At 53.7% G+C, this 18035-nt stretch overlaps 1 protein-coding gene across 8 annotated transcripts in view; it reads left to right on the forward strand.

Annotated features, from left to right (window-relative positions):
• Positions 1 to 18035, forward strand: part of ANKS1A (ankyrin repeat and sterile alpha motif domain containing 1A) — a 204557-nt gene that overhangs the window by 171339 nt on the left and 15183 nt on the right. For 6 of the 8 annotated variants that reach the window (XM_030802657.1, XM_030802656.1, XM_030802653.1 and 3 more), the window contains one exon: positions 4559 to 4665. In XM_030802657.1, the coding sequence (XP_030658517.1) occupies positions 4559 to 4665 (107 nt within the window). Of the gene's footprint in view, positions 1 to 968; positions 4453 to 4558; positions 4666 to 18035 lie in introns of those variants that run through there. The other 2 variants (XM_030802658.1, XM_030802660.1) reach the window with 2 other exon arrangements.

Consider the following 18035-nt stretch of genomic DNA (forward strand, 5'->3'; position numbering starts at 1 on the left):
CGCCCGCCTAGGCCTCCCAAAGTGCTGGGATTACAGGTGTGAGCCACCACAGCTGGCCCTGTGTTCCTTTTGTCCATGAAATCATTACTTACTCATATCGAGAAATCTAGAGAACAGAGGCTTCTGCTCACTGGCCGTGGCTCCCTCCACAGTTTTCAGTCCTGGTTCCCAGAGCCACCATTCCTCCAGCAGCAATGTTTCCCTGGGTGCTAGCAGAGAGGGCTGAGCTGAGCTTGGTCCATTTTCGTCGGTCTTGGATTATGCTGGAGTCTGCAGAGGTGGCTTTCCTGGCTAAATTTGTGGATCTGTTTTCAGGATCTGTTGCTTACACTCAGTCAAGCCATCCCACACTCTGTTGTAGCTTGCAGGCTTTTCCAAGGGTCGAGTGTTTGCGGGAAATGGATGTTCAGGACTGAGACAAACACTGTTACCATTTTCAAAGCTGTGCTTTGACCACAGGGATGGGAGGGATAGCAGTCAGTTCCATTGAGGATGCTTTCTGCTTTCTGTGTCCAAGGAGCAGGAGCCAAAATCACTTGCATGCGCTTGAGAGTTGTGAGTCAGAAACAGCCATTGCCTCTTGGATTTGATAAGTTGGGAGATGTGGCAGCACCTCGGGAAGAGCCCTCCCCTTGGAAGGGTTAATGCTGAGCTCTTCCCGTGACATCTGGTCTCCTGTCTGATCCCACCTACCAGTTTTTTTTGTTGTTTTATTTTTGTTGTTGTTGTTGTTGTTTGAGACAGAGTCTTGCTCTGTCGCCTAGGCTGGAGTGCAGTGGGGCGATCTCCACTCACTGCAAGCTCCGCCTCCTGGGTTCACGCCATTCTCTTGCCTCAGTCTCCTGAGTAGCTGGGACTACAGGCTCCCGACACCACGCCCGGCTAATTTTTTGTGTTTTTAGTAGAGACGGGGTTTCACTGTGTTAGCCAGGATGGTCTCGATCTCCTGACCTCCTGATCCACCCGCCTCGGCCTCCCAAAGTGCTAGGATTACAGGCGTGAGCCACCATGCCCAGCCCCACCTACCAGTTTTTGTCCCCCATGAACCCATATGAGTGTTGAGAGGCAGTCTGTCTCTATCCTTGGGTTTTTGGATCCCAGCACTCAGTCTTGTTTTAGTACTCGTTTTCTTGGACCATCCTCTATAGTCCAGCTTGGGAAAGTCAGAACAGGCACATGTGGGGGACCACCTAAACAGAGGGTTCATCCACCCGGGCTGCAGAGCCCCAGGCTGCTGTGTCTGCACCACTGCCAGGTGCTGAAGTGTGGAGAGGATGGGCTCAGGCCTGCCCGTGAACCCTGTCTGATGGGTCAGGAGGGGGCTTTCCCCAGGATCTCAGGGAGTACCGTCTTCAACTTGGACCAGAATGGAATCACTGTTTATTTTGACTGGTCAGTATCAGGGTTCAGATTGTCCTTGGGTTGGGCGTCAGGATCAGGGAGAAAAGATCTGGGCTCTGGGATTAGCCTGGGTAGAGGAGGAGCAGGCCCTCCAGCAGGCAGCCCTGCACCAAGTGTGGGATTGCTCAGCATCCCTGGTTTTGCAGAGACACCTGCGCCCCCCAGCCGAAGGGCACGACCACAGCATTGGAGTCTCAGTCCTGTTTTAGGGCCACGGGCCCCTGGGCTGCCACCACTGGAGCTAGTTAGCTGAATCCCAAACAGAAGCGTTTACAGCTAACTCATCCCTGTGCCGACTCCCATTCTCAGGAGTCCAGGACGGTATGTCTTCCCACTGGCCCAGGCCACTCTGGCTCTGTCAACAAAGGCCTTCTCCATCAAGCAGAAGAGAACTTGCTTGGCTGTCTTCTGATAAAGCCATCCATGTTAGGTATTGAGTAGCTGGTCAAGCAGGATCCTTCCGGGGCCTGATGAGAACCCTCTCTTTTCCAGGGCTCATCTACAGCCTATTGGGATACCAGTATATCCCAGCATATTTAGAGGGTGACGTGTGGTCCCTGGACTTGTGTCCCTGTACCTGTTTTATCTTTTTGGCCCATCTCCATCTGTACTTGGGATTTGGCCCTGGTTTCCCCCTTGCCCTTGGCCATTGCTCTCCTCCCCCAGAGTGTGAGTGGCCTGCTCTGGGGTGGGGCACTTCCCCTGGGCTCTAACAGGCCCCAAGAGAAATCTGTCCCCAATTTGTTTGGTATACTCACCTAAGGAACATCAAGTGTAACGGCCTTATTTCATTGCCTGTTTTTATGAGAAGCACAGTCATTCCTAAAGTGGCAAGTAGGGGGGTCACTTACCTGTGGGCTATGCCCTTTGGGTCTGGTCATTCCTCTGTCCTCTCCTGGCTGTCCTGGGAACTGTCGAACAAAGCTCTAGGAGCAGTCCCTCTCTATTCTTCCTGACAAGCTGTTTCCAGCCCCTGGAGCTAGAGGTAAAGTTTCACATCTCCGCCCTTCATAGGCATTTGTGCAGCCAACATCAGCTATTGGGAAATCTGTCATTTCGCTCTGACGCTAGTGCTGCTGTCTCCTTCTCCCTCAGCAGCCACAGCAGCAGTTGCTTCTGCTCCGATGTGATGTCCGATCCCTGATGTATTTTCCTGAGCTTGGAAGGGGGAGGGTGAGGAGGGGAGGAAGGGGAGGGCCAGACATTACGAGAGTGAGCAAGGACTGTGGAGCCAGCAGCAGGCAGCGTGGAGCCCAGGAGCCTTTAGACAAAGCATTCTGCTGCGGCTCTGTCAGCGCGCACATCCACCGGCAGCAGGCAGGACCACAGCTGCCCGGCTGGGGGATTACAAGCAAGAATGAATCAGCACCCGGGGACACTTGACTTCATGGGCATCCAAGAACCTGCCACGTAGGCTCCTGGAGCAGACTTCCCCATTCAAGGGCAGGGGAGCTCAAGTATCCCCCAGACTCGGCATCTTGGAGCGCTGCGGCAGCGTGCATCCAGAAGGCCACCGGGTCCCTGACCACCATCTGTTCTGCACGAGACAGAGGAGAGGGAGTGGAGGCTGGCAGAGTTGGTCACCAGGGTCTTGTAGATAACCAAGGAAGTTGGCATTGTCCTGCCCCAAGGGGCAGAAAGTACCTGGGAACGGCAGAATGACTTTCACCATGTCAGGAGTTCACTGGAGGTGATGTGTTTATAGTTGGTTCTTCCTTTTCCTTCCTTGTACCTCTTTTTCCTCCTTTTCTCTTTTTTCCTTCTTTCATCTCTTCTTGCCCACAAGAATCAGAGAAGTAGGTTGGGGTTCAGGCATCCAGCTCAGAACATCCAGGGTCTGCCAGAAAGGGCTGAACTTTTGTCCTCCCTGCACCACCACAATCCCCATCCTGACCGAGGAGCAAATAGATGTCCTCCCTTCCCTGCTCATCCTTAGAGGAGAACGCCAAGATCCGGAGACCCTGGGACGACTGTGGCTGTCTTTATCACTCAGCCAAAGAGAGAACAGCGCAGGACGTGAATAGACTTAAGCTGCCACAGCTCAGCTGACAGAGGACCACTTCCTTTTCTCTCTTTTATCTGGTTGGGTTTTGTCTTCTTTACCCAAGAACTGAATTTGCCTGCCTGCTTTCTACCTGAGCAGGCAGGTGAGTCACTGGAACAGCTATTATCAGAAGAGGAAAATGAATGCCCAGCCCCTGAAAACCAGCCCGGCCCAAGAAGGCAGCACTTCAGACGGCGTGCTGGCCCAGGAGACGCCCTGTTCACCAGCTGCCAGAGTCTAGCTGTGGACTGGGCTCCTGGCCCACTGGCCGCGCAGCCTGGCGGAATGCGATGCTGCCGTCCCAGCAGAGCCACACCTGAGCCCGACCCCCGAGCCCCGGCCCATGTGCCCCACTCAGCCCCTTGCTGCCTTGAGCCTTTGAGCACAAAGGGCCGGTGGCCATGGTTTGCTTATTCCGGGACTGCTGGGGGAAAACAAGTAAAAGTCTCTTTTCTGCCCCTGCCGTGTTCTGTGCTGCTTGTGTTGCATGTGCTGGGTCCCGGTGAACAGCCGCCGCTGCTGCTTCCCTCCCGGAGCCCTCGCTGTGTGCCTGTGTCCCTCAGCTGCATGAAGATGCGTGCTCTCTCCTGACTGGTTTATGCTGCAAGGTCGCAGAACTTGCCCCTCGCCACAGCCCCACAGGGGCTCCAGAAGTTGCATGGATGAGAGGAGCAGCAGGGCTTGTGGGCACTTAGGAGCTCCCTCAGCCCCCTCTAGTGCCTGTGGGGACAGACTTTCTGAAATATCTCAGCGCGCACGCTGATGAGGAGTTGACCTGGAGACTGTTGGGGGTTGGCTTCCCCCACCCCCGACCTGTGGGCAGAGATCATGCATGTGCAGCCGTGGCCCTGGAGCAGCTCAGACCTGGGGGTGTGAGTGGGCAGCAGCCGCCCGAGGTTGGGCAGTGTGTGGACAGCACCAGGTGGTCCTGTCCTTGGCTGTACACAGAAGAGGAGCTGCGTGTCCACTGCTCTCTGGTCTCTTGTATATAGTTTGGCTGTTTCATGGTAATGACTATGATGTGGCAATGCCATCTGTCTTCCTCTGAGTGCCGCTGCTACCGCCTTAATGGTTTTTCCCTTTTCAAGCGTCTGCCGATTCCTCTCTCGTCAGGTTCGCGGACGCTGGAGCAGAGTGTCGGAGAGTGGCTGGAGTCGATTGGGCTGCAGCAGTATGAGAGCAAGTTGCTTCTGAATGGCTTTGACGATGTCCGCTTCCTGGTAAGTGGCTGCAGGCCTCCTCAATGGCAGGGTGCTGCTCAGTGGAAACAGGCCTCCCTGGCCTCCCCTCTGGCCCCACAGGAGTCTGCAACAGTACGTAGACCCGAATCCCAGGGAAAGCTCACCGAGGTCACTCAGCCACCAGGAAGTCAGCCAGGTGGTGTGTGCCTTCTTCCCAAACTCTCCCTCTCCCTCAGTAACGGCTCCAGAGGGAGCTCTCTTTGCAGATCTGCATCCCAAGAAGGAGGGTCCCTGATTCAGCCCTGTGTCCGCTCCCTGGCTGTGTATCCCATCAAGGCTGGGTACGAGGAGTTTTATTTATTCCTCAAAACTTGGTGTCAAGTGAGTTGTCACTGAAACAAGGAGCCTTGCCTCCCGCAGAAAGACCCCTTCCCTGCCCAGCCAAGGCCCAGTGCCTGAAGTGGAGTCCAGAGTTACACAGCCTGATGTACCTTTGGCCTCAGAGACGGCCCAGAGGAAAGGCTGAGTTGATGGCCTGGAGAATTGGTTGCTTCTTTGAGAAGCTCTCTCACAAAACACAAAGGGCCAAAAAGAAAAAGAAAAGAGAAACCAGGGTGTTTCCTCTGGATCCCTGCAGAATAGGGACCCAGTTAGGACCCTGGGCTTAGGATCTGGTGCACCCTCTGTCATTTCAGAAAGTAGCTCTGAGCAGGGTACCCGTCACTGTCCCGCTCTTGGAAGCCCTTCCTGAGGCATCTGCATGGGCCAGGCCTGCTCCCAGGAGCAGGCATTTGAGCCGAAGTTAGTGATCATGGTCGCTGACACTTCTCACTAGTGGTCGCTGATACTTCTTACTAGCTATTACTATGTGCTTGGCGCCGTTCTTAGTGGTTTGCATGAATTAGCTCATTGAATCTTCCCAGCAGCCCTGGGATGTGGACTCGTATTAATCTCCATTGCCCAGATGAAGGAAATGAGGTAGGTCACTTGCTCAGGGTCACACTGTCAGTCATTGGCAGGGTGGAAATGTGTGTCCAGTGTTCTGGATCTGGAGATCAGGCTCCAGCCACTCTGCTGCACAGCCTCTTTCTTCTCTGTGGATACAGGGATGGGGTCCTGGCCACCTATGTGCATTACATCACCTTCTAGCCTGAGTCATCTTGGTTTGAGTTAGACCCACCCGCTCCGAGGGGATCTCTCTCACCTGCGCCCGCCTTGCCCCGCTGCCTCAGTTGAGGGCTGGGGTCAGAGTCAGCATGCAGCTCGCACCACCTTCTGAGGGTTTCTCGCTGGTCGGGTTGTGTTTGGTGCCTCCTGAATAGTGGCCTGCCCAGGGAGCTGGCCTGAGGCTTCCAGGAGGGACCCACTTCACCCAGAGCCATCTCCAACTCCAGGGCAAAAGATACTGTGGTGTGCAACAAAGCACCCTTCCCAAGCCAGCTTTGGGACAGTTAATTTTCAGCTTTTAGAAATCTCAAGTTTTAAAATAGCAATTTTTTTTTTAAAGTTAAACTGAGTGTATTTATGGTTCTTGTGACCTAACTCCTGACTCACCTCGTTCCTCGGGGAAGGATGACAAACTCGGGATGGAGCAGGGGCTCAGGCAATGCGTGGGGACCCAGGTTGGCCCCTGGCTTGGAGTGTTGAGGGGCCTTCCCTCTCTCAGCTCACTCCTTCCTCAGGCTGGCCGTCAGATGGGCAAGTGAGGGTGGTCTTAGGGTGTTCTCTCCCTGTACTTCAAGATGCTAGGGGCTGAGCTGTTGCTTCCCACCCCTCCTTCTGCTGATTTTGGCAGGAACAGGGTTCCTACCTCTCAAATAGCCCGAGACTCCGTAGGACTGGAGCAGAGAGCAGCTGAGTAGGCCTTTGGAGAAGTGTGGCCTTGGGCCAAAGCTTCATGCACAGGGCAGGGCCTCTGTAAGATGCGTCTGTTCCTATGCTGGAAGGACCCTCATTGAGGGCGGCCTGCAGCTCAGTCCTTCCAGGGGCTCTCAGTGCTGGCAGGTGGAGTCTGTACAAGAAGGAACATCGAGCACCCCTCGGTTGAGCCGGGACCTCAGATACCTAGAGTGGCCTGCTGTGCACAGCATCCTGGGTAACCACGTGTGAATGGCCAGGTGGGCTGTCAGCCAAATTATGTTTTAGCAGCCTAAAAAAAGAAGGAAACGGGAAGGGGAGCGTTTCTGTTATTGAAATATTCCCTCATTGCATGTGGATAATTTACATCACATTAGCTATGGTGGATCCCATGTGGTTAGGTTTCCAATAGGCTGCAGTGTTTCCCTTGGTTCTGAAATGCCCTGGAGACTCTTCTACAAGATGCACAAGTAGCTTCCAGGAAGCCAGGCTGGACATGTCTGAGGAGCATCTGGAAACCGAGGCTGTTTGACAGTCGAGGTGTTGCTGTGGGATCTCCCTGTGATAGGGCCCCGCGAGTTGTCGTAGGAGAAGTACAGGGCATTTATGTACATCACACAGCTCCCTCTCAGAGTGGAAGGGACTTTAACGCCATGTGGTCTGATCGCCCTCTCTGCCCGAATCCCTTCCAAGTAGTCTCTGCCATGATGGCTTTTTAGTGACAAGGAATTCACTACCTTGTAAGGAAGTAACCCATTCATTCTTTGCATTGTACTGGCTGATGTAGAGCTTTCTTTATATTGAGTCAAAATCTGTTTCCTGTGGCTTCTGTCTCTTGGTCCCAGGTTTACGTTTTGGGACCACACAGAACATGTTCAAGCCCTTCAGAAAATTGAAGACCTCTGCCCCGGCCTCCAGGTGCCATGCCCTCTTGTTCTTCCTCCTGTGATGTGGTGATTGAGCTGGACAGGCAGGCAGCTTGAACTTTATCCACACTCTCTTGCTTGCAGACAGAAGGGACCTTTGATTTAGAGGGGCAGCGCCAGGGCAGTGGGGGCTGCCAGGTGCTCCCTAGGATGGCGGAACTGACACCAGACGCAAGGAGAGAGGGAAACGTGGCTCACACATCTGCCAGCCAGCCAGCCCACGAGCCCACCACACTGCACCTGCATCGTAGCTGGTTCCATTTTCACCACAAATCTTATCCACAGGAAATGGGCTTTCTTAGGAGAAGGGAGGAAATGCATTTAATCAGCGCGGAAGGAAGGTAATTGGTGGTTGGCAAATGTGTAGCTTCGGGCGTGCTAGCGCAGGTCTGACGCCCTTCACTCAGCCTGACGCCCTTCACAGAAGTGTTGATTGAATAAACGATGGTGGTCCTGATGCTGGAGTGCTAAGTAGACATTTAAAAAACCACATTTTTAAAGAATTGCTAATGTGGGGAATGTCTACCTTGTAGTGCTGAGTGAAGAAACTGACACAGAAATTCACAATATGATCTTAATTTCTGAAAAAGAAAACATCTATGCATAGGAGGTGCAAGGGAGTGAGCCGAGATGTTTTCAGTGGCTATCTCAGGAGGGCTCCAGGGGGCTTCATTTTCCTCTTTGGAGTGTAATCGTTTTTCTCAGTTTCCTACCATAAATAGATGTGAAATCAGAAAAGCAAATAACGTAGGTGTCTTAAGGAACTTGATGGTCCAGCTGGGAAAACAAAGCACATAAAAGAGCAGCCAGTGTCAAGTGCAGCGGAGGCTGGCAAGCACCACCAGCAGAGGAGGAGGCCTGGATGGCAGAGATGCTGCTGCTGCCCAAGTGGCAGAGCCAAGTCCAACCTTGAACCTCTGGGTTCTGCTGTCTGTCCCAGGGGTTTCGTAGAGATGGTGGGGCTTGGAAAGATCACAGAGAGAGGAAAGGCCTGCTGAGACGGGCCGACCTGTCTCTGTGAGGGAGGAGGCTGCTGGGGGGCAGTGACGGGCAGGGCCCTGACCAGGCGGGAGAGATAGCTGGGCCTGACCTCAGGGCTCTCGAAAGCCACATGTGGGAGAGTCCCAAGGTCTCTGAGCCCTGGGCATGGGGGGATGGTCTCTGCTAGTGCCCCACACCAGGCAAAAAGCCCCTTGAGTGAGGCACACCTTAGACATCCAGGGCGTGGCTGAGAGCCCACGTGTGGGAGGCAGTCATGGCTTGGGGCAGTGGACAAATGGAAGATGGAAATGAGGCTGGCAGCAGGCTCAGGAAGGGTTAGAAACGGACACTGAGTCGGCCAGGCCGGATGGGAGGCCGCCTGCTCCTCCCGTCAATTTCTTTCTCTGCAGGCTCCTGCCACGTGGCAGATAGGCCCCCGCTGTCTTCCTGTCTGTTTCTGAGGTGATGCCAGCTTGTTCCTACGTGTTGGAGAGAGATGACAGGTGAAGAGAGGCCAAAGGCATAAGCTGGGGCCAAGAGGTTCTTCTGTACTGGCTTCTATGAAACTTTCCAACCAGGTCCCCGAGCCCCTGAGGCTCCCTTCCTGTTCCTGTCCCCTGGATTTGCTCCTCACTCTCCAGCCCTCTAAACCAGCTTCACATGAACAGTGGGGCTTGTCATCACCTCTATGACATCCCTCCTTTTGCCTTCTTCCACCCCAGGCCCAAGAGGCCACTGCCAGCCTAAGCGAGCTGCCACTGGGCACCATTATCAGAATGGTCATGGCCAAGAGGCCCTCTCCCCAGCCTTCACCTCCACCCCCATCCCATCTCCCTGCACAGCACTCCATGAGCTGACTGCTGTCTTGGAATTGCCTGCCCAGTTGAAGCAGAGCCTTAAATAGGAGGATCAGTGGAGCTGAGACTTGTCCTCTTAGACAAGTGTGGATCCGGCCTCCTGGACTAGCTAAATTCTGTAGTCACTTAAGAATGTAATTCCTCGGTATCCCAGGAGTTGATGCTGCATCAGGGCCTCACCATCTCTGCCAGGCCCTCCCTTGGTCTTGGGAGCCTGGCCAAGGGCAGCCCTTTTAGCAAGTGAGACAAGGGGCAGGCTCACTTGGGGCCTATTCCCAGCGAGTGCACCTCTTGCTCCCCCTCCCTTTCACTGCCTGACTGCAGCGCATGCATCCCAGGTGACCAGCTGGAATCACTCAGGAGCCCTCCTCTGACTGCCCCAGGTACTGCTCTGGACTTCTCCAGTCCCCTTTACAGCAGAAGGAACTCTGGGAACGTTCTGAATGCCTGTTTTCGTGCCTGCTAATTTGACCAACTACTCTTTAAAGTGGGGTTGGGCTGGCTGACAGATCCTCTTCCGTCGCTCCTGATTGCTGGCCTCGTTGAGAGCAGCAGCAGAGGCGTGTTTCCTGGCACCTCGAATGTCTAGGTACTCACTCAGCCAAACCCCACATTGCGGGCTCTCAGTACAGTAATGTGCCCACTGTCGCCCCTCAGGCGGCCTGGAGCTGGGACTGGAAGCCACGTCCCTGGACCTGGAGTGGTGCTCCCACCTCCCAATCTTCCCTTCCCAGGAAGGTGCAGCCCCTGGGGCTCATGCTCATGTGCCCTGATAAGGTTGGAGCCTGGCACTTCACCCCCGGGCTGGTCCAGGTCAGACCTCCACCCACTGCTTTTTGGGAGCCATTTAACCAAACGCTGAGAAAGATGCTGGCAAGGAATGAGATGCAGGTCGGCTCTGTGCACTGGCTCAGGCCCCCCAAGTTCTTCTGGGCCTGTGCAGCCACCACCACCGCCTGGCCCGTTGCTTCTGCCCGCCTCCTCCCCACCCTGCTCTCTATGAAGCTCCGGGGTAGTTAAGTAAACTGGATGGGGGAAGCTCGAGAGAACTCAAGAGTCTACTTAGTGGCAAAGGGAACTGGACCAGGAGTCAGGAGAGCTGGGTTCTCCTCCAGGTCCCCGCCCTGTGTGACTTTCGGCAGGCTACCTTCCTCCCCGTTCGTCATCTGTCATGCGGGCCTTCATTTGACCTACTTACTTCATGAGGCATAAACTCCGAAGAGGACACGGTGTTATGTGTGGTGACATCGTGTCAGAGAGCAAAACCGCATGTAAGGACGCAAGGTGGGAAGGGGGTGCTTTTCTGATAAAGGCAGTGGGCAGCAGAGTCTTTCTCTGCAGGTCGCAGAGGTTGGTTTTGTCTCAGTCTTGTCCTCAGATCCATGAGTTAAAGCTGCTTTGGGTGGTCTTGGGACCAAGCCTCTGACTCCAGACTCACTTGGTCCCAGCAGATCTACACAGCTGATTTGGGGGTGACGGTGGCACCTTGATCTCAGCCAAGACCTCAAAGAGGAAGGTGTTTCAGGATGGCAGGCAGGAGATAAGTGGGATGTCTGCCCACAGAGAGAATGGGGGCACCAAGGACCTGCTTGGGAGAACAGGGGTCAGAGTGGGGGGGTGCTTTCAGGAAACTGGGAAGAGTTTCCCAAACCTGTGTGCTGTCACAACCATCCTTGAGAGCCCTTCCCATGACATGACAGATAACGAGGGCCTCAGAAGTCACCTGCAGAGGCCTTAGGAACTGGTAACACTTGCCTCTTCCTGGTGGCTGTCACCACTGAGTTTTATCCCTTGAGGTGAGGCCAAGGGCTGGCTGGGGTATGGGATAGGAAAGCAGAGAGCTGTGGGTGGGTCAGGCCAAGTGGTTCCTGCTCCTTCTGCCAGCTGTTGGTTGAGGGTAGGATGTCAATGTGGGGCTACTGTGGGAAATTCTGTTGCAGAGTCCTGGCATAGCAGATGAACAAAACAGCCACTGAGTGCCTAACTCCTGCCCTCAGGCTGATGCTGGGTACCAAACCCTGCGAGGCAGGTAGTTCCACTCTTGTTTAGCAGGCCCTGCTTTCTTAAGAACCTTGCGCAGCTGAACCGGGATTGGAACCCCTTTCTACCACAGCTGCCTTGCATAATAGCTGGTACTGGGAACGCCCTCGCCCCAGGTGGGTGACTGCACGCAGGCCTCAGGGAGCATGGCTTCTATTTCCCATCATTATTAAGATTTGGGGCCATAGTGGTGAGTATCAGAGAGCCCTGTCCCCTCTTCTTTGCTTTCTGTCCCCTCTCCCGATGGTTCTTCCTGCCCCTGCCCCCACCCCCGGGCCAGCCCCACAGCAGATGCCCTGGGACTGGGAGAAAACGTGTGCTCCCCCTCCTCTCCGGGCCCATGCGCCATGGCCGTTATAGCCCCAGCCTCAGAAGTTGATCCTGGCTGAGACCAGAAACCTGGTCTGTGTTTAGTCACCTGCACCCCAGACAAACGTGCCGAGTAACGTGTTCTGGGGACTGCATAAACCACCTGTAGTAGCAGCCGGCCAGCATTAGCAAAGGCCAGAGAAGCCTGAGTGCCCAGTGGCAGGGTGAGTGACGGGCGTGCTTGAGTTGGTGCAGTCACCACAGGTGTTGATAAATACAGTGAAATGTCACGGGGGATATTCACATGCAATAGATGGGCATGTGAAAAGAGGCAGGTTAAAGAAACAGGTGGCAAGTGGTGTGAAAAAAAGAAAAATTAAACTGTCTGCATTCAGCCTATAATCCCAATTTTGCTAAAGTTTTTTTCCTAATATATAGCTCAGAAAAATATACCAAAACGGTAGAAGTGATCCCAATCTTCCTTTTTTAAGAAAATTAATTAACTTAGGAAGATACACCGGATAGTGGCCTTGTTTCCCCCTGAGGTGATAGACTTATGGGTAGCTTTTACATTTTTCTTTGTACTTCATTTTCAATTTTTTTTTTTTTTTTTTGAGACGGAGTTTCGCCCTTTCCCCCAGACTGGAGTGCAGTGGCGCAATCTCGGCTCACTGCAACCTCTGCCCCACCCCTGGTTCAAGCGATTTCTCCTGCCTCAGCCTCCTGAGTAGCTGGGATTACTGGCTGTCACCACCACACCCAGCTAATTTTTGTATTTTTAGTAGAGATGTGGTTTCACCGTGTTGGCCAGGCTGGTCTTGAACTCCTGTCCTCAGGTGATCCACTCGCCTCAGCCTCCCAAAGTGCTAGGATTACAGGCATGAGCCACCGCACCTGGCCTATTTTCAAATATTTCTACTAATAAACTTGTATTATTCAAGAAACTCAAAAGAATCTTTTAGTGTAGGGAAGAGAACGAGGACCAGGAGAAATCCATCACGTTCTTAGAGGCAGAAACAGCGTCAGTGTCACAGTGTCACGGTGAACCAGCCTGTGCCTGGGGAAGCTCTGGGGTGGGGAGGAGCAGGCAGGGAAAAGGGCAAGGCCAGCCATGCCTCCCACATCTGCCCGGGGTTTGTTACTAAGCTTTGGAAGCTCCTCTCCCAGAATAGGCAGACCCCAAAACTCAATCCAGCAAGGGTGTGGCTTTGTCCCCGCACTCAGCTCTTCCTGCCCTCCCTACTCTTGGTTAGCGGAATCTGCCCTTGTGGCCATAATTTGCAATTTCTCGTGTGTCCAGGCTCTCCCCGACACATACCCCCTCTCCCCTCTCCCCTCTTGGGAGGGTCCCTTCCCACAGTGCCCTGATCGCTGAGTCTGAGAAAGGGAATGGGTGGTGGAGGGGAGAGGCTGGAGGGCTGCAGGGAGAAGCACCTTGTCAGTCCAGGGTCATAGCTCTGTCTCATTTCTTCTCTTCCAAGAGAGGAGAGTTCAGCCTTGACTTTTCTATAACTGATGGGGCAGTCAGGGGAACTGGCAAAGTGACCATCTGAGAAGAGACAGGCAGACTGAACATGGAAAGGAGGCTGGAGGAGGCTGCAGGCTGAGTGTAAAGTCTGGAGCCAGAGTCCAGGCTGGCGCAGCTCTGGCCGCAAGTCACTCTGCCATCAGAATCTAGTGGCCTTGGTTTGGGTGAAGGTCCAATGCAAGAGAGGGCTGACGTCCGGCCATTGGTGAGCCCAGGACTGCCCCTCCACACCACGGCCCATGGATTTCATCACAAGACCCAACCCTTCCTTCCCTGGGCTCTCCAAGACAGAGCCGGGCAGGTGATAGGGTGGTCCCAGGCCTTTCTCACTGGTTCAGGGTAGGTGAGCGCTGGGCCCTCTGCCTTTTCCCAGGCTCCCTCTGGAGACCCAAGAGTGGGAAGAGTGACATCCCCCACACGCTAGGCTTTCTGTTTGTGGTTATGAATGAAGCCTGCTTTCCCAAACTGCTTTTTATCTGCTGGACCCCCCTCCTGCAGTCCCCCAACCCCCACTATTATCCCTTGTCCCTGCCCCACCCACAGGCCTCAGCATGCGGGCTCTGGATCAGGCTTCCTGCTCCGTCAAATGGGGCTTTCACCCCTGTCTACAGTGGAGCTATTTAGAGGATTAAATGAGATTAGTGCAAGGCACTTAGCTAGTGCCTAGAACACAGAGGGCTGACAATAATTTTTTTTCTTTTAAGATAGGGTTTCTCTCTGTTGCCCAGGCTGGAGTGCAGTGGCGCAGTCACAGCTCACTGCAGCCCTGACCTCCCAGGCTCAAGTGATCCTCCCATCTAAGTCTCCCAAATAGCTGGAACTACAGGTACACACCACCCTACCTGGCTAATTTTTTTTTTTAAGAGACTGGGTGTCAGGCCGGGTGTGGTGGCTCACGCCTGTAATCCCAGCACTTTGGGAGGCCGAGGCGGGTGGATCACCTGAGGTCAGGAGTTCAAGACCAGCCTGACCAACATGGCGAAACCCCGTCTCTGCTAAAAATACAAAATTAACCTGGTTTGGTGGTGCATGCCTGTAATCCCAGCTACTTGGGAGGCTGAGGCAGGAGAATCGCTTGAACCTGGGAGGTGGAGGTTGTGGTGAGCCAAGATCGTGCCACTACACTCCAGCCTGGGTGACAGAGCAAGACTCTGTCAAAAAAAAAAAAAAAAAGAGAGAGACTGGGTGTCTCACTGTGTTGCTCAGGCTGGTCTCAAATTCCTGGACCCAAGCAGTCCTCCCACCTCGGCCTCCCAAAGTGTTGGGATTATAGGCACTGAACCATTGCATCTGGCCCTACAGGGCCATCAATAGTTGTCACCTGTGTTTAGACTATGACTGGTATTGGTGTCAGTGTCGTCATTTTCAGCTCTTGCAGCCTGGTGCCTCTCTGCTGGGTCTTCCACCAACTCTTTCCCAGCTTAACCCCCATCTTCCTAGAAAGCCTCCTTGCCCATCTCACCCCTTCCCTTTCTAGGTCTTTTTCTGATCCTGAAGAGAGCAGCTGAGAGTCTAGCACCTCTCAAAGGTCTGAACAGAAAACATTTGCCATCTATTGCCTCTAAGGGCGAATCACCTAGGAGACCTCATCTACATAAGAGGAACCTTGGTCCCCACAAGCCTTTATTTTTATTTTTATTTTTTTTGAGACGGAGTCTCGCTCTGTTGCCCAGGCTGGAGTACAGTGGCACGACCTTGGCTCACTGCAAGCTCTGCCTCCCGGGTTCATGCCATTCTTCTGCCTCAGCCACCCGACTAACTGGGACTACAGGTGCCCATCACCACGCTAATTTTTTGTATTTTTACTAGAGATGGGTTTTCACCGTGTTAGCCAGGATGGTCTCAATCTCCTGACCTCGTGATCTGCCTGCCTCGGCCTCCCAAAGTGCTGGGATTACAGGCGTGAGCCACCGTGCACAGCCCACAAGCCTTTATCTTAACCCAGACACCCCTTTTTTTTTCTTTTTTTTTTTTTTTTTTTTTTTTGTGTGTGTGTGTGTGTGTGTGTGTGTGTGTGTGTGTTTCTGTGCCAAAGATTTTCTTCATTTCTTGCGTTTGAAGGACTCTTCGATGACATGCTTGGCCTGAGACTCCTTGCCATAGTCCTTAACTACTGCACAACTGCAACCAACCACTTTCCAGGGTTTCCCCTCTCTGTGTATTTTACAGAGACCTACTCATTCCCCTAGTTTCTTGTTGTCATCAACCTTAATTAGGTTGATTTGCCAGACACCCCTTTCTATTGACTCCAGGCCTTTAGATAAACTCTTTCAACCAGTTGCCAATCAGAAAATCTTTGAATCCACCTGTGACCTGTAAGGCCGCCACCCCCAAACTTCAGTTTTGAGTTGTCCCTCCTTTCCAGACTGAACCACACATATATCGCTTGATGTCTTGTGTCTCCCTAAAATGTGTGAAATCAAAGGGAAGGGAATCCTCTATAGAATGTAAATTTCCCCCACAAGAGGCAGCTTTCCAGGGCCATTTCAAAATATGCTAAAGAAATATATTTGGGGGTGAAATGCTTTGTTTCGGGGCTGCTGTCTGTCGTGCGATGCTGACCTGGAGTCAGGCTGGCACTTGGTGTCTTGTTATATTTGGGGGTGAAATGCTTTGTTTCGGGGCTGCTGTCTGTCGTGCGATGCTGACCTGGAGTTAGGCTGGCACTTGGTGTCTTGTTATATTTGGGGGTGAAATACTTTGTTTCGGGGCTGCTGTCTGTCGTGGGATGCTGACCTGGAGTTAGGCTGGCACTTGGTGTCTTGTTGCTGCAGAGTCTGCTCGGGTCAGTCTTAGGATCTCTGCTTTAATGATAATGCGGGACTGTTGTGCCTGAATTCCACAGGGAGGAGGGTGTAATGAGGCGGGTCCAATGCCCCCTCCCATCATGGCCTGAACCAGTTTTTCAGGTTTCTGTGGGATCCCCTTGGCCTAGAGGAGGGGTCCATTCAGTTTCCTGGGGGCTGATGGTTTTATTTTTGGTTCATACCGCTGAGGCACCAGATGCTGTCTGGCAGAGCCACACCCTCCCAGCTGGCCACACGCTCCCAGTCAGAACTTCTCTGCGGTTTGGATGTGTCAGGGTCCTGTTTCCAGAAGATCCGTTAAAGTCAAAGCAAACGCCTACCTACCCTGGCCTCGTGGAGCCTTCCTGCGGCCCTGCCATTTGCCCCATCCTGTAGACAGGGCTGCAGAAAGCAGCCCAGCCAGCAACCAGTGTGGAGGGAGAGGGAGTCCAAGGCCCAGGCCGGCCCCTCCCCATCCAGGGCTGCCCTGTAACCCTCAGTGGTAACTTAGGACAGCTCCTGTTTCCCCTTTGGCTGAAAGGGTCTACACCAGTGTGTCACCACTCCCGAGCAGTCCCCTTCCTAGGCCTTTGCCACTTTGTTGAATGAAGACCTCACCTGCAGTTAAGCAAAATATTAACATGTGAGATGCCTTTCAAGATGCAAAAGGATATTTTTCTTCTAAAATCACATGGGCAGGAAGGCTCTGAAGATGTTAGAGCCCCAGTGGACTGGAGAAAGCCAGGAAGAAAGCAGTGTGGGTCTTGCAGTAGCCCCTGCCGCTTCTCCTGCCTCCTGCTCTCCCAGGACGCCCAGGGCCGACCCAGGCCTTCCCTTGCCATGCGCCTTCCATTCGCCTGGGCCTCCACAATTTCAGCTGCCTTCTGCATCTTCAGGTGGAGCCCAGTGACAGATACTCGCAGGAAGGAGAAAGCATTCAAATGGCTTAGGTTGATGGAAAGTGACACTAATTACAGCCACCATGGCAGACGCTTCACATGTGCCTTACCAAGGAAGGGCGCCCAGCCACGATCATGGGCAACTCTACAAACCCAGTCCTTTACTGAACTCCAATAGGCCAGGCTGGCTTCTCCCAGAGTCAGGCTGGCCCTTGACACAGTGCCCAGGCTGTGTATACAGAGGCCTGGGCCCACATCCTGACCCTGTTTCTCCCTTATTGGAGGCCCTGGCATTTCCGAATCCACTCACCTCTAAGAATTGGATTCTGTACAGTTAAAAAGAAAGGAACAGCCGGGCGCGGTGGCTCACGCTTGTAATCCCAACACTTTGGGAGGCCGAGGCGGGCGGATCACGAGGTCAGGAGATCGAGACCACGGTGAAACCCCGTCTCTACTAAAAATACAAAAAAATTAGCCGGGCGTGGTGGCGGGCGCCTGTAGTCCCAGCTACTCGGAGAGGCTAAGGCAGGAGAATGGCGTGAACCCGGGAGGCGGAGCTTGCAGTGAGCTGAGATTGTGCCACTGCACTCCAGCCTGGGCGACAGAGCGAGACTCCGTCTCAAAAAAAAAAAAAAAAAGGAAGGAACAGTGTCCCTTCCCCGAGAGGTGGAGAAGAGGTGGCCAGGAGGGGAGTCCTGGGAGGAGCATTTATGCGCAATGCTGAGAGATGGGATTCTACAGAGGGAGGCAGCATTGGCTCTCAGCTCAGCAGGGGCTGTGCCCCAGCCCAGGACAGGTGTCCTGCTCCTGCTGTCTGGCAGGCATCTGCCCACACCCCCACACTTTGCTTTTGTCTTCAGTACACCCTGCCTTCCCCAGCAGGAAGAGCCAAGGAAGACGACTGGGGTTGGTCAGATGGGGCCTGAGCAGTCCCTTTGCCATGCTCTAGTACTGCGGCCTTGGATGAGTCCAGTCTGCTCTCCAAGCCTCAGTTTCTTTCTGTGTAATGTGAGCAGCTCCTATCTGAAAGGTTTATGGGGTGGATTTTTGCAGGTCATGGGTGTGAAGCCCCTAGCACAGTGCTGGACCGTGGTCAGAACTCAGTAGCGACCAGGCGTGGTGGCTCACGCCTGTAATCCCAGCACTTTGGGAGGCCGAGGTGGGCGGATCACGAGGTCAGGAGATTGAGACCATCCTGGCTAACACAGTGAAACCCCGTCTCTACT

Source organism: Nomascus leucogenys, chromosome 22a (genome assembly GCF_006542625.1).
Source record: "Nomascus leucogenys isolate Asia chromosome 22a, Asia_NLE_v1, whole genome shotgun sequence".
Taxonomy (NCBI): Eukaryota; Metazoa; Chordata; class Mammalia; order Primates; family Hylobatidae; genus Nomascus; species Nomascus leucogenys.